This window comes from Podarcis cretensis (assembly GCF_951804945.1).
Source record: "Podarcis cretensis genome assembly, chromosome: Z".
Taxonomy (NCBI): domain Eukaryota; kingdom Metazoa; phylum Chordata; class Lepidosauria; order Squamata; family Lacertidae; genus Podarcis; species Podarcis cretensis.
In genome coordinates this window covers 18288682-18305252 of record NC_137184.1, presented here as the reverse complement: position 1 = coordinate 18305252, position 16571 = coordinate 18288682, and the positions used below count along the sequence as shown (strand labels likewise).

The 16571-nt window shown below is 47.0% G+C and overlaps 1 protein-coding gene across 7 annotated transcripts in view; it reads right to left on the bottom strand.

The window, feature by feature from the left end:
• The window catches only part of SEC16A (SEC16 homolog A, endoplasmic reticulum export factor), a 44966-nt gene extending 28598 nt beyond the window's left edge, over nt 1-16368 (bottom strand). For 6 of the 7 annotated variants that reach the window (XM_079961177.1, XM_079961182.1, XM_079961180.1 and 3 more), the window contains exons 1-4: nt 16220-16368; nt 3525-7273; nt 1437-1579; nt 743-831 (exon numbers count right to left, since the gene is read on the bottom strand). In XM_079961177.1, coding sequence (XP_079817303.1) covers nt 743-831; nt 1437-1579; nt 3525-7199 — 3907 coding nt within the window. In that variant the 5' untranslated portion in view covers nt 7200-7273; nt 16220-16368. The remainder of the gene's footprint in view (nt 1-742; nt 832-1436; nt 1580-3524; nt 7274-16219) is intronic. The other variant, XM_079961178.1, reaches the window with a different exon arrangement.
• Nucleotides 16369-16571: the final 203 nt, after the last annotated feature.

The window sequence follows — 16571 nt, the reverse complement described above, 5'->3', positions numbered from 1 at the left end:
TGAGAAAACTGCTACTGTAGATTTACAAGTTAATTATTCACAAATCTTAAAAACACTTTTCCAGGCCAGTGAAATATAAAAGGTTCAAAGAAGAACTTCACTTGGTAGCTTGAAATTAGCATCAGTAGCTCCCTTACTAGCTTCATGAGCACAATGAGTGACAGGGCAACCAAAGTAGTTTCTGTGCCAAAACTGGGCCTAAACCCTGATTGAAATGGATCTACAAAATCCATTTCCTCTAAGGTACACCTGTATCTGGTCTGTAACCACCCACACAAGAATCTTGCCCAAGGTATTTATTCACAGCCATGATGACTAAGATTTTACTTTATTTTTAAAGGAAAGGCCACAAAGCTCAGTGGCTGAGCATCTGGTTCACATGCAGGAGGTCCCAGGTTCAATCTCTAGGGGCATCTTCAGGTAGGGCTGGCAAAAACTCCCTGCCTGAAAACCTGGAGAGCCGCTGCCAGTCAGTGCAGACATGACTGAGCTACATGGAACAATGGTCTGACTCAATGTGATGCAATATTCCTAATCAACCATGCTCTTCTCCAGTACAAGATCGTCCCTATAAACCTGCTGCTTGCCTCCATCTTTGAAACTCTGCAAATGTTATAAGGGTCCTCAGCGGAAAAGGGAGAATATAATGCTAGATTTAGGTTAACTATAAGATGAAGCAATGGTTATAAAATGTGTTTTGCTGAAGGACAAAAAAAAACAGCAACCCACTGATATTCCCTACCTCCATAATCATAGGGATTTACATAATAGTCCGAGTAGTAATCATTCCATCCGCCTTTGGTGTTGTAGTAATCTTCAGGATATCCCTGCCTGCAAGAGGAAGGAAGAGGGGGTTGTTTTATTTGTTTTAAACATCAATCATCAAAGAGATCCATGCCCATCAGCTCACAACTGAACTGCAGTGATATCACACAAGTTGAAGCTCTTAACTGGTTGTTTCTTGCTAAAATTTAACTGATGGCTTCCGATTTACTTTGTTCTTCCTGACGCTTTAGAACCACTTCACAAGCACCAGATTGCTTGGTAAAGCCAGGACACAACAGGCCTTTGTAGTTTCACACTGCAGCAGCCATAAATTTATTCTGCAAATAGAGGTTCAGGCGGATGCCTTCTATGTCAACTTTTAAATGCTCGTATTCCATCAGGCTTACACAGGCAATTAAGAATACATCTTTCCACGATAGTTAGCAGATTTACGTTTACTTTTTTTATATGGTGCTTGTCTTATGGTTTGATGCACAATTGTCGTAAACTGCTCTGATTTTATTTATTTAAGAAAAGCAATATAGAAGTATTTTTATTTTTAAAAATGAACAGGAAACTTCTGGATGGGGTGAGGATTGGCTAAAGTGTCTTTCAGAAAGGGGTGCACACATAAACACACACACCCCACACCACTTTCAAGGACTGCACACCTGGAGGAGGGTTTATCAGAGGTGTGGCTTGCTCTGGAGCTGGGGCGTTCTGGCTCCCCCTGATGATAGCTCCTAGCTTTCCTACTGGGTGCCGTGGTGTCATAATGCTGGGAGGCAGGATCATATCGGCCGTATGGATGCTCCTAGAGGCAAGAGGTTATATATTACTCAACAGAAAGCTCAAGAGCCGAAGTCCACCACATCTAGATCCCCTTCCTCTCCCAGCTGACCTTTTGCCAACTGCTAACTAGAGAAGGGCCTCTTAAGTGAGATGGGCGCACAACCCCAGAGTCTGTCAAGACTGGCCCGTACGGGCAGGGGTACCTTTACCTTTACCTTAACTAGAGAAGCTTTGGAAAGAACAAAGGCTCAGACGTCAGGAGAAATGGGGAGTTTAGGCCATCATTCCTTTCAACAATTGCCATGTGGTATCACATGTTTGGGGGAACCCACATGATCCTCCCCTTTGCTGGTTTTTGAAGTTTCTAAATCCCTTCACCCTGAATGTCTTTCTAATTAAGAATGTAACAGCAAGGCTGACAGGTCAGGCTAAAAGAGGCGCAACCAGTCCAGCTTCCTGTCCTCACGGTGGGGAAAAAAGATGTCCTAATGGGAAAATGCTCCCAAGCAGGACCCAAGCACAACAGCAACTCTCCCCTCCTGTGGTTTCCAGAAACTGTGCAAGCATAGCCAAAAGTAAAAAAGACAAAAACAAATTAAAACTGGGTGCAGGGAGAAGGCTCTAGTCAAATAGCGGCATAAACCCGCCAAGTCCTCTGGCCACATTCAAATCATAGGCAAAGCTAGACCTTCCCACATGCCACTGCACTCCAGATATGTTGGCATTAGAGCTCCTGGCAACTCGCACAGAAACTAATCAGGGATAGAGTTCTAGTTGAAAGCATTTTGAGAGCATCAGGAGTGGGGAACCTTAGTCTGCAGTTGGGATTTCATCCAACCCCCTCTGAAGCAGCAAAAACCAAGGCATCTTCAAATATCTGAAGGAACATCACATGGAAGATTGAGCAAGCTTTTTTTCCTTCTGTTCTGGAGGGGAGGACCCGAACCAATGGATTCAAGTTACAAGAAAGGCAATTCCAACTAAATATCAGGAAGAACTTTCTGACAGCAAGAGCTGTTTGACAGGGGAATGGATCCCCCAGGAGGTGGTGGGTTCTCCTTCCTTGCAGGTGTTTAAGCAGAGGTTGGGTGGCCATCTGGCATAGATGCTTTAGTTGAGATTCCTCTGCAATGCAGGAGGTTGAACTAGATGATCCGCAGGGTCCCTTCCAACTCTACAATACTATGATTCTAAGCTTGTTCCATCTTCAACGTGGGAGCCAATCTTCAAAGGGCAGTCACATGAGAGATGGAGCAAGGTTGTTTTCTGCTGCTCCAGAGGATCCTAATTAATGATTTCAAATTGCAAGTCAGGAGATTATGATTAAATATTAGGAAGAATTTTCTGATGGTGAGAGCTGTTAAGAATGTGGAATGAACTTTCTCAGAACTTTCTCCTTCATTGGAGTTTTTAAAACAGGTTGTATGTCCATCCAGCAGGGATTCTTCAGCTGCGATTCCTGCATTACAGGGGGTGGACTAGATGAGCCGTGGGGTCCCTTGCAACTGTAGAATTCTATGTTTCTATATATGGAACTGCTTTTAATTGTTTTGATTTTTTTTTTTTGTTTAATGCTTGTAAATAACCCACCATGGGATCTGATGATAAAAAAGGCAAGTAAGAAGTTTAATTAAATGAATGAATAAATGAATAACTAAATTATTTAGCTGTGATTCCTGCATTGCAGGGGGGTTGGACTAGATGATACTTGGGGAGGTCCCTCCCAACTCCACAATTCTGTGATTCTCAGCTGACATCTGTCCATCAGCTGTTCAGAAGAGAGAAACTGAGAGAAGGGGAAAGGAAGATTTTCAATGTGGAAGCAACCCCCCCCTTTTTTTTCACTAAGCCAGCCATTGCTTTTCCCCCTGGGCTTCCGCTAACACGCCCACCCTCCCTACCACCTCACCACCCCACCTACAGCCAACCACAGAACGGCACAGAGGAAAAACAACCTGTGAGCCCACCTGGTAATAAAGGTGAGCAGTCCTGGGGTCCACTGGAGGGTATGGCGTCTGGTACGAAGGATAACTGTTGTAGGGGTGCCCATAGTAGTAGTAAGGGTTCTGTGGCTGGATGAAGGTGGTCTGGCAGGGGGTCTGAGAAGGCGGCGGGTGCTGCGGCTCATGCTGAGAGGGGATCCCGGCTGGCTGACCAGCCACTGTCACTGCATTAGTCTGGCTGGTGGCAGCCGGAGCACTCTGAGGTTGGCTTGACGACACCGGCTTGCTCTCCATGGACGCCTGAGCGTAGGTTACCAAACCCCCATCAGCCTCATAAGTCCTGTGGCCTGGGGGCTGCTGGGCAGAGCTGCTTCCAGGATGCACCTGGGAGTTGGACGGATCATGGGGCTGCCCTGAGGATGCTGCCTGCTGCTGCTGCTGCTGCTGCTGCTGCTGCTGCTGCTGCTGCTGCTGCAGGGGGGAAGTGCCACCCGGAGGCTGCACATCTTTTGTGACCTGCTGATAGAAATGCTGTGGATCCTGAACCTCATTCTCCCCTCGGCCAGGGTGACCAAACACCAGCCCACTGGAGAGTGACTGGTTATGCACCTGGGTGCAGCTGGTGGTGCTGCTTTGCTCCAGGGACTTTGCTACCGTGAAATCTAGCACTCTGGGAAGCTCCTGACTGCCTGAGTTCTTGGGACTGCTGTTCACAGGGCCCGTAGCGAGGGTCAGAGGGGTTGACGTCACACTGGAGGCATTAGCCCTAGACTTGCCAGACAAGTCTGAAGGAAGCCCTTCTGAAACACTAGCCTTTTGGCTTTCGGAAGCTAAGTTGAAGGTGCCTTCGGAGGCTGGGTGCATCAGTGAGGTGGAAGGTTTATTCGAGGCCATTTCAGAAGTGCCGAGGGGATTTTGTAAAAAATTAGAATTTGACAGAGCAGCAGCAGAAACAGATGCCTGACCTGCAGGTCTGGGTTGCCCCAGAGGCATGGTTTCACTATGAGGGTTTCTGCTGGTGTGGAAGCCCAGCAGAGGCTTATTGCCACCCCCGGGATCTTTTGCCAAGTGGCTGCTTTCACTCTTGCTCAGCTGATCAGTGAGGGAGAAATTAACTGGCTGAGCCAAGCTGTAGCTTTGATTCGGCTGGGCGATCAGGACGGGCTGGTTCTGCAGAGCCTCCGTAGGTGGGGAGGAGAGGAGGCTTGCGTAACCCGAACTCGCCTGGGAGCGAAGAGCCTCTTCTTCCCCCAGTTTGGGAGGGTTTTCCAAGTTTTCGGAAGACACATTCCCAGCCAGGGATGGTGGGTGGGGGATGGACCCTGGTGAGAGGGACTGCTGGCCAGGCAAACCTTCCTCGGGTGGCTGGAGCACCTGGGCTGCCTGCTTGGTCGGCACCTGCACTGCTGGAGCAGCCGGGGCCAACAGCACATTCCCCCCAAAATTTGGCACCTCACTTTGGGCCCAGAGCGTAGTGGCTGGGCTCTCACATTTTTTCCTGTTTCCCTGGCCCCTGCCTGGCAGTTTCTTCTCAGGGACCGACTGCACGTTTTCCACCAAGGACCCACCGCTGGGTTGCAGAGGCCCTGCAGTACCACTCCCCAATGTGAGAGGCAAGGGGTAGTCCCGGGGCACGAAAAGGGTCTCCAGATTATCGGGAGGCTGCTCCAGGTTCCCCGGTGAGGCGACTGGGGTGGCCTGGCTCTTCTTGGCACTTGAAAGGCTCTCTCTCAGCTCGGCCACCATCTTCGCTTGGTCGGCCTCAGGGGGCTTGACCCCCAACCCATGCGACCTGACAGGCTCGAATGAACTGTTGGCGCTTGTCTGAAAGACCCCCATGGGCTTGGGGGGGCTTGGGGTTGGTGCATGGGACAAAGGGCCGCTGTGGTGGTAACTCTTGCCAGGGCTCTGCCTGCTACCATCCCCTCCCAAAGGGGAGGAATCAATCTGCTTGAAGAAGCCCATGGAGGAAGACGATGATGCCTCCTCCTCTGGGAGCTTCCCGCTCTCCTGCTGGATAAATGTGCCCAGCTCCTGTGGCTGAGATGCGCTGGGGAGACTCCACTGGCTCAGGCTGCTGTAGTTGGAGGAGACACTGTCGGACCGGATGGGGTGAGGCAACAGATCAGGCGCTTCAAGGTTTGGCCCTCTTTCCAGACGGCTGGTGGCGCTAGACTTCGGCAGTGATGGGCCTAGCAGTGAGGTGTACCTGGTCGGATCTGGGGCCACCCCGGGAGACAAACGACTCTGGTTTGTAGGCTCGCTCGGCAGGACTTCCTGGTTTGGAACGCACTCCAGGTTCTCAATGTTTTCGTACTGCGTGCTGACAGGCCCTCGAGCATCGGCAAGGCTGGCTTTGTCTTCAGTGAGGAAGGCTGCACTTTTGCCAGCCTGGGCATCAGGTGGCTCACAGGTGGCTCTGAAGGGATGCTGAGCTTCCAGGCCCTCAGCTGTGCTTGCCTGCATAGGAGAGAAAGACGCTGCCGGGATCTGCTGAGAGTGGAGGGGCTGGTAGTATGTGTGGCCCATCGTCTGTTGAAAAGTGTCAGCGCTGCTGCTGGCCTGCTCGGCTCCTTCTGATGAAAGGATTTCCTCATTCTCAGCCTCATCTCCTTTGAAAAACATGGAAACTGTACCTGAATCAGTATTGGTCGGGCACTGCCTGCTGGCCGCTTCAGATGTGCCTTGAGGTTCAGCTGAGGAGTCGTTTTCTTGAGTGGTGGGATTGCCAAGAGTGTAAGTTGTTTCAAGAGGTTGCAGGTAAAAGTGTTCTTGAGGGAGGTGGCCGGGCCAAGGGCACCCTGCTCCTGTGTTTTGCCAAGCAGTGTGATGGTGACCAGAGCTCTGGCTGGAAGTCATGCTGGAGACATCGCCATACGTCAATGGGGCCTGAGCAGCATTGTGAACGAGAGGCTGCTGCGGAGAATTCTGATGGGGCTCCATGTGGGGACCTGGCTGGGAAACACCAGCAGCAGACTGAGTTACAGCATAGTGGGTGTTTTGGGATGGTGGCTCTCGGTAGGGAGAATAAGCCTGGCCCTGAGGTGGCCCTGAGCTCCCTTGGGAGGGTTTCCACTGAGGCACAGTTTGCTGGGCAGGAGAGAAGAAAGACAAAGATGCTGACAGGGAAGCAGGGTTGCTTGGATTCCCGCCAGCCTCCTGCCTGCTCAGAGGTCTGTCTGGCATAGGAGCCAACCCCTGGTGCCCGCTGACAGAATTTTCAAGAGCGATCCCCATGGAATGATGCTGCCCCAGAGGGCTATGGGTACGCTTGCCAGGCTCAATGCTCAAAGGCATTTCGGCACTGTTTGTGACATGTGGAGCAAACAATGGCATGGGGGCTGCCACACTCGAAAATGCACTGTTTCCTCCAGGTTGAGAGGCAGGCGCTGCTGGGGAAAATGAGAGCAGACCATGAGGACTGTCTGCTGCATGTGGAGGAAACGCTGCTAGAGAAAAGTCTTGCACAACAGGTGGATTGCCTCTGGGGTTGTTGCTGGCAGCAAACTGGGTGCCTTGTGGGGCTTGCTTGCCAAAGGCAAAGGGGTCTGTCACGGGTTGCACCGGGCCTGCGGCTGCAGAGACTGGCACGGTGGCCCGCTTGCCGAACGGATTGCTTCGCCAATACATGTTCTGTGATGTTGCCAGTGGAGGGGGCCCGCCTGCCCCAGTGGGGATGGTTTGTGGCGGAGGCTGCATGACAGACTCCTAGCTGAGTTGCTCAGGAGAATTACTGGAGGATGCTGTGGAACTAGCTTCACTTCATGCACTCACTGCAAAGGAGAGAGAGAGAGAGAGAGAGAGAGAGAGAGAGAAGACAAAGAGTTAAAGAGGCTTCCTACTTCATAAGAAGTGTGAACTAAGCATTGCCAGAAGTCACCATTATGATGGGGGGGGGGGTGTGATCCTTTTGAGTGTTTACTGAAATACTGTCATCCAAAGAATTCGAGGAACAAGTCCAGTACAGGGTTATTTCCTATGCAAGATGATTTTTTGTTCATCTTGTTCATCACAATTAAAAATGCAAATGTTTACTCACGAATTATAATTTTTTGGAATGTTTGTAAATATTTTAAAATGTGACAACTCAACAGGATGTTATTCTACCACATTAGACTTTAAGGGGAGGGGAAGGAAGGCACAGAAAATTCAACATGTCAATTTTAGCATGCTTGAAGAGTTGTTAACATCAACAAGTTCTGGAGAAACAAGGAAATCCTTCATTGCTACATTAATGTTTAGTATAACATAATTTTTAAAAAAGAAATATCCTGTTTCCAAAAGGTGAAAATTAATCATAGAAAAACAGAGTGGGAAGTTGTCCACATCATTAACTTGCATATATTATTTAAGTTCATTTTTCATTTGCTGCCAATTAATTTTTTACTGTGAGAATCTGAAAATAGCTCTCCATTCACAGAAGGCTGCATTGAAAAGGAAGTCCATTGAAGCACATGCCTTATAGCCAGGTGCTCCCACTAAACAATTTCAAGTGCTACTCTATCAAGACAGAAGCCTTCTTAAAATGGAGAGGGTCTCATAATAAGCAAAACCCTGCTAAACGTCAGCCCTTTGGAAATGCAACCCTGCAGTGAGTGTTTACACCTAGCTTGGTAACTCACTGGAATCAAGGGGGCTATGTCCTGAAATTAGGGAGGCCCTGCTGCAAATGTGTAAACAGGCACTCTCCTCATCACCTCTAAGTTTCTGTGCAAGCATTGAAAGATTATTTGATACAACCAATGCTGGAGGTTAGCAACGAACTTTTGGAGGGGAAAAAGGCGCCGGAATCATGGAAAGAAGCTTTTATCACATTGATACCAAAATCGGAAACTGAAAAGACTCAACTTAAGAACTACCGCCCCATCTCCCTCCTAAACGTGGATTACAAAATATTTGCAGACATATTAGCAAGTAGATTTAAAAAAGTCTTGAATCAGGTAATTCACAAAGACCAGGCAGGCTTTCTCCCAGGAAGACATTTGTTTGCTAACACAAGGAACATAATTGACATTTTGGAACTTTTGCAAACAAATATCAACACAAAAGCAGTTTTAATTTTTATAGATGCGGAGAAAGCCTTTGATAATATTTCTTGGAAATTTAGGAAGGGAAATTTGGAAGGGATGGGGGTGGGATGGAGTTTTGGGAACGGGATTGACGCAATTTATTCAGAACAAAAGGCTAAACTGATAGTTAACAATGTGATTACTAAAGAGTTCAAAATTGAAAAAGGAACACGACAAGGCTGCCCGATTTCCCCACTGTTATTTATCTCTGTTCTGGAGGTGCTCTTGAACATGATCAGAGGGGACCGGCTGGTGGAAGGTATTCAGGTTGGAGCGAAACAATATAAACTTAAAGCGTTTGCAGATGATCTAGTTTTGACCCTTCAGGAGCCAGAATCTAGCACGAAAAAAGTATTACAATTAATTCAAGAGTTTGGTCGGGTAGCGGGATTTAAGTTAAATAAGCAGAAAACTAAGGTATTGGGGAAAAACTTGACAGTTACAGAGTCAGAACGGTTTCAGAAAGAGACAGAGTTGAACGTGGTTAAAAAAGTAAAATACCTAGGGGTAAATATAACAGCAAAAAATCTGAGTCTATTTAAAGATAATTATGAGAAATGCTGGGCAGAAATTAAGAGAGACTTAGAAAGTTGGACAAGATTGAAACTTTCCTTGTTAGGCCGAATTGCTGCTGTAAAGATGAATGTATTGCCGAAAATGCTTTTTTTATTTCAAACATTACAGATTGTGGACAAAACAGAGTGTTTCCGGAAGTGGCAGAGAGATATTTCTAAATTTGTCTGGCAGGGCAAAAAGCCCAGAATTAAGTTTAAGATATTAACTGATGCGAAAGAAAGAGGGGGCTTTGCCCTGCCAGACTTAAGGCTGTACTATGAATCAGCAGCTTTTTGCTGGTTGAAAGATTGGCTGCTTCTCGAAGACACTGGTGTACTAGATCTGGAAGGTTTTGACAATGCGTTTGGTTGGCATGCATACTTATGGTATGACAAGGTTAAGATCAATAAGAATTTCAAGAACCATATTGTCAGAAAAGCAGTGTTTAATGTCTGGACAAAATACAAAGACTTATTGGAAAACAAAACTCCAAGGTGGCTTTCACCATTGGAAGCTAAGGCCCGGAAAAGACTCAATATGGAGGCCAAATGGCCGAAGTATTGGGAAATATTAGAAAAAGATGGAGATAATTGGAAATTGCAGAGTCAGGAGAAAATGAAAGACAAAGTGCGAGATTGGTTACATTATGCTCAGATTAAAGAAGTTTTTAAACTTGATAAAAAGTTAGGATTCCAGGTGGAAAAATCGAAGTTAGAAACGGAACTGTTAGAGCCTAAGACTAAGGTACTCTCAAGAATGTATAACTTGCTGTTAAAATGGAACACACAAGATGAAATGGTTAAATCGGCTATGATAAAGTGGGCACAGGACATTGGGTATAATATTATGTTTGAGGACTGGGAAAAGTTATGGACCATTGGGCTGAATTTCACTGCATGTAATGCTTTGAAAGAAAATGTAATGAAAATGATATATAGATGGTACATGACCCCAGTCAAACTTGCAAAAATATACCACTTATCTGATAATAAGTGTTGGAAATGCAGGGAAAGTGAAGGAACGTTCTTTCACCTCTGGTGGACTTGCCCTAGGGTTAAGGCCTTCTGGGAAATGATATACAATGAGCTGAAAAAGGTATTTAAGTATACCTTCCCTAAGAAACCAGAGGCCTTCCTTTTGGGCATCGTTGACCAGAGGGTGCTAAGGAATGACTGGACATTTTTTATGTATGCAACAATAGCAGCAAGGATACTCGTTGCTAAGCATTGGAAAACCCAAGATCTACCCACACTGGAAGAATGGCAGATGCAACTGATAGACTATATGGAACTGGCTGAGATGACTGGCAGAATTCGAGACCTGGGAGAGGAGACGGTGGAAGAAGATTGGAAGAAATTTAAGGACTATTTGCAAAAATATTGTAAACTGTATGAATGTTAAGGAGGATGCTTGATCACAAACAACTTGGCACCATTGAACTAGATAAACTGAACTATGAAGATAAGCTAAATTTAGGAAAAAATCAACTTTTAGATAATGATTAGGCTAAACTAAAAAGTTTTAAAAAGTCAAATGAATATATCTAAAATTTAAGATATAACATTGGAAAATTAGATAAGGTGGGGACAAGGTGATAAATTGCTGAATTAATTTTTATATTTTGGAACGTAGGAGAGGGAGATGTGAGGAAGTCCAAAAAGGATAAGAAAATATGTTATGAAATGTGATATTTTTTGTATGTTTTGTTTATTATGTTATAATTTAAAAAAAAAATTTAATAAATATTATATATATATATATATATATATATATATATATATATATATAAATGTTTCTGTGCAAGCAACTTGGTGGGGTGTATTAATCATAAAAAAGAGGTCCAACTAAACAGTGGCCCTCCAGATGTTGAGGGATAACCTCCACACACACAGCATCCCTGATCATGGTTGCTTCAATTGTGCTTGAACAACAACAATGCTCCCCCACTTTAGAAAACCCTTGCTTTCTTCCTCTCATTTTAGGCCACAGTGTTGTACCAAACAACTAATCTTGGCATGTGAAGCCTGGAAAGCTAGCAAACATGACAGTGGGCTTTCCTAGGCTTACTTTCATGGCTGCCCTGAGGTTTTAGATCAGAACCAAAATCTTTCATCTGAAATGCACTGCACTATTACATGTTCCTAGAACCCCAAAGCAAGGGGGCCCCAGTCTTTCTGGAAAGCTAAGAAGTTGTTGTGATCACTGCAAAATGCCTATTTCAGAGAAGAAAAAATGGATATTGCTTAGAACTCCCCCACCCTCAAACAGGTATGCACACAACAAAACAGGCAACCCTTCCAACCAAAGAGAAAGGCAAAACTCCCTCCATTTTTAAAATGAAAAAGCATGGGATCAGTGGATCTTGATGGGAGTCACAGGGGTGTCTGAAGATGAGCTTGGAATTTCTCCAGCTCTGAACAATCTTCCAAGAAAGGCAGAATATCATCACCCTTTCTGATAAGCTTCTCCAATACAAACTTCCCCTGGGATATTTTGTTTAAGTATGACCTAGTTTAATTTTTATTAAAAGGGAGACATTCAGAGTGCCAAATCAAGAGTTCTGAGTGGGGAGGAGGGACTACTTGTGGATCAAATGCCCACGTACAGTGAGACTTGGCGGCAGTGCAGATGGAAAGGATTCTGGCCTGGACAGCTCAGTCAGTTAGAGCAGGGGTGTCAAACTCAAATTCATCGGGGGCCGCATCAGCAGTTTGGTCACCCTCAAAGGGCCGGTTGTATCTGTAGGACTATGTGTCCACTCTTTATTATTATAAATTATTGTCACTGCATTCAATTATTACTGTTTTTTGTAATAATGTAGATGGTCTACTTTACATTTATTTTAAGGGTGTTTGGAGTGTGCGTGCGTGCCTCTCTCTCTCTCCCACTCACCCCCCCCCCCCGCCCAACAGCCACCCCATATTCCCAAAGAACAACTTGATCACGGGCATTGTTGGTCCTGGAAAGGCTAGCTGTGCAAAGATGGAGAGGGAGGCGAAATGAAGAGGAAGGGAAGCCCCGGGATGGTGAAATCCAGCGCAGAGGAGAAGAGGACGCCTCCCGCAGGGCGAGTTTGCACGCCGGGAAGGATCGGGAAGCAATAGCAGGATGTGTGAGGAGAGAGGGGCTTTCGAAGCCACCCACCCTGGGAGCGGACTCTCCTTTAAAAAAAAAAAAAATGATTATGGATTCTTAACATATGGTGGGAATTTTATTTTCTCTCTCTTCCTGCTTTCTCCTCCTCCCGCCACCAAGCTCGCCGCCGCCGCCACCACCACCATCAGGATCTCTTTGCATTTGATGTGCGATTCTGGGAGGGAGGAATGCAGAGGAGTTGGAGGCAAGGCGAATGGATATAATAACGCGGAGAGTTTGGCGAGGAGAAGACGCGGATGCTCCGGATTGCTGGCTTGCTCCTGGCTGAAATCAGAAATCCGATTGCACACTGGGTTGTGATTGGAAATCTAATCAGATCCTGGGATCGGCGAGGGGGGAGAGCGTGAGAGCAGCGGAGGGGGGGCAGAGAGGGAGAGAAGAAAAGAAGAGCCCCAAAGTTGGCGTTTCTGAGAAAATAATTTCAGATGTTGCAAGGGGACGCGCCTCGGTGGAGGGCAGAGGGGGAGACACGGGAAGTGCGGCTGTGGGAATCCCCGATGTAACGTGGACGCACATGGATCCGCTCGCAGAGAAGGAGCCGCTTGGCCGGAGCTGAGCAGACATAACAAAATCGTGTTATTAAACCAAAGAGCGGCCGTTTCAGACAGACGGGGCTGCCGCTGCTGCTGCTGCTGGTGGCGGCGGCGGCAGCAAGGGAAACCTTCCGCAGAAGCCAAAAACGCTTCTCTCCCACGAAGAGGGATTCCAAGGTGGCTGAGGATTGGAAGAAAAGGGGAGTTTGGGGGGCGGGCGGGGAGGATCCAGCATCCCCGGAAAAGATCCAAGGCTGGAATAAAAAAGTTTCTCCGAGGAGAAAGACTCCCCCTCCGCGGCGCGGAGAGACCTGACCTTCCGCTTGCTCTTTTTGAGCAGTGAGCGGAAGAGAGAAGCCAGCTGCCCGCCTCGCTTCGGCCTCCGACGATGAAGGCGCAAGTTGAGAGACGCGGGGACATTTGAAGCAGCAGCCACGTCCTTAAGAGCGACGGGGGGAGGCGAGTAGGGAGCCGCACCATGTAAACTTTATTGTGTCTAAACAAAACAAAAAAAAGCGAGAATAAAAGGTGAAGGCTGGCGGCCGGCGGCGGCTACACGGGCCACATGACGAGGTCTGGCGGGCCGGATTCGGCCCGCGGGCCTTGTGTTTGACACCCGTGAGTTAGAGCGTGGTGCTGGTAACACAAAGGTTGCAGGTCCAATCCCCATATGGGACAGCTGTATATTCCTGCATATTCCTGTATATTCTGACAGCTGCATATTCCTGCATATTCCTGTATATTCTGACAGCTGCATATTCCTGTATATTCTGACTATGATCCTCAGGGCTCCTTCCTCTATGAATCTATGACTGCAATTGATCTACACTGGACATGATGAGCTCCACTTTATTCTGCCCTACTTAGGCTTGATCTTAAGTTCCAGGTCCAGCTTTGGGCACTCACTTCCTTTAAGATTTCTAAATGAGAGAAATAGTCAACAGCATGGAAAAATAAGTTTTGAGGAACTTGGAATGTTTACTCAACAGAAGAAAAGACTGTTAGACGGAATTACAGTGCTCTTTAAACCCCTGAAGGGCCATTACATAGAAGGGGGAAATGACTTGTTCCCTGCTGCCATAGAGGGCAGGACTAAATTACTTAGAAGTATTGGGTTTAAGTTCTAGGAAGAGAGAAAATCCAGTCCAATGTCAGAAGAAGCTTCTTAACAGCAAGAGAAGCTGGAACAATGGAATCAATAATTGAGGGGAGGCGAGGGGAGGATGCCTTCAGGTAGAGTCTGGGCCGCCATCGGGGGTGGGGGGTGGACTCTGGATTTCATGGAACATACTACCCTATTTGTAAGGCACCATTGCACAAAGTACAATGCAGATGCAGATGCCTTCAGGAAAGGCCACTAGATTTAGTTTTGGCTTTTAAAAGCAACACCTTCATGTCTTTATGGAGTTCACAACATCCATGTTTGTTTGCTTTTTGGTGTGTGTGTGTGTGTGTGTGTGCACGCGCACCGCCTTAAAACACACAAAGTTTTAAAGCAATATTTACAAAGCTTTCAAAGACTTGCTTTTTTGATTGAAGAAAATAAGATTTTATTCTTTACAACACATGTTATGACACATGTTCATCCAGTGTCATACTTGAATTAAACCCAATGCACAAGCTGCAAGGAAATTACAGTTGCAAAGGTCAAATCAGATTCAGGAGATATCCTTTAATTGGACCAATTCATTTGGTTAGCTGTGTGGGGCTGTGATAGTGAATGAAGTCGAGAAATGTGAGTTTTTAGAAATGAGCGTTTGGACTTTTAGGCCTTGGCTTCAGGCCAACTCATCCAAAAATCTCCCATTAAGCAAAATCAGGGCTGTTATTAACCACAAGTTGTAAAAGGCTGGGATGCTTCCTGGCTCAAAGAAAAGGCAGCTAGAAATTCCCAGGCAAACTGAATATGCTACCTGTCTATTCACCTCATCTGACCACTAAACCAATCTCCAGGATTTCAAATCGGAGCTTCTCCCAACCTTACCTTCTGTCTGCAAGGGAGATCCACTACTCTATAACATGCCCCCCCCCCCCCGCAACTCTTAACCACACTCACAGGCAAACACCCTTTTTATCACTGCCAATAATTGTTTTGAGTGACTCAGAATGTGGGATTAAGATATAGACCAACAAAGCAGTCCTGATGTTTTTACACTGCACTCCTGGATTGGCTCCCTTTTTCTCAGCACCTGTTTTTCCCCCTGTAGGATGATGAGCAGAAACTCAACAGGTGATGCCATCTCTCACTGGAAAGAGTACAAGTTGCACAAGTTTCAGGTAGGTAGCTGTGTTGGTCTGACACAGTTGGCCAAGTGTTTGGCAGGACATTTCCATATATTTCCTGTGCAAAAATTTCCTTAGTGGTGCAAATCAGATCTCACAGTTATGTTCAGATATCCTTCTTCAGAGTCCACAGCTATCTATTAAGGGGGAGGGTGCCTGCAGCAGAAGTCAAAATCTTGACAGGCTGTGGCTCAGTGGTAGAACACCTGCCTTATGCTAGGTTCAGTTCCTGGCATCTCCACATAGGGTTAGGAATGGCCTCTGAACATGAAACCCTGGAGAATAGCTGCTGCCAATCAGTGTAGACAATACTGAGTTAGAAAGATCAAGGGTCTGACTCAGTTCCCAGTGTTCCTATAAGGTTCATGTCAGGCCAAGTTTATATTCTTTTAGACTTCAGGTGAAAATCCTTTAAACTTTCCCAAACCACTTAGTTAACTTTGGTTAGCCTGTTCTAAGTTATATATAGCTTCTCACACTCATGGGGGTCCTTCCCAGGCCTACCTTGAATTGCCACTAGGGACTGAACCTGTGACCTTCTACATGCAAAGCAACTGTTCTACCTGGTGATCTGAAGCCTTTCCCAATCTACCTTCTACCTAGTCACATCACTTGACTCATGTAGCTCAGCACTGTCAACATGGAGCGGCAGCAGCACTGGAGAGCCTCAGACTCACAGGACGTTCCTAGCCTCACCATAGGAGCCTGTCCCTGCAAATCACAGGCTCTAACCACTGAGCTACATCCTCCCCTTAGAATAATTTTCGGGTCCTCGTGGTTATGAATAGAAGGGCTGAATTAAACAAGAATGCCAGCATATTTAACTTAGCACGAGTGGGGGCCGAACTTGGGCCCCTCCTGCGTGCATGCAAGAGAAGTCACAACCTCGCCCTGAGAGGCTGATTTATTTCTCGTGAAGAAAGCCCACCCGCGACCGCTGCATCCTCATCCTTATAACCTTCTCCTTCACCACAATAGCATGCGACGGATAGAAGAGAGGGTGGGAGAAAGGAAGGGCCTGCCAGGTAGACTGCTGCTGAGCCTGGAGGCTCCACCTTTATCCCCGCACCGGCCTACTCCGCCCTCTCCTTCCTACGCCCCCGACACCCCCGGGGGGACTCACCTGCTTACCGCTCGCTCAGCAGTAGCACAAGCAGCGCCAACCGGCTTTAACGGTGCCTCGGTGACAGGCAGGCAGAAGCAAAAGCAGCAAACGCCGCCGCCATCTTGGAACATCCGGCAGCGCAGACGTGTCACGTACGCCCCTAACCATGCGTGTGACGCCATCACGGCCCCCCGCCCCCCGCTTTGGCCGGCTCCTACACAAGGTAGAGATGCATGTAGACTTACGAAAAGAGATGACCATAGACTCGTGCACGATTTCACTTCCGAGTTCACTTGCGAAGGTTTTTCTTTCTTTTTTTACTCCGCGCCCCTTTTGCTCCCTAAGAGCCACGAGGGCTGCTAACTTTGGC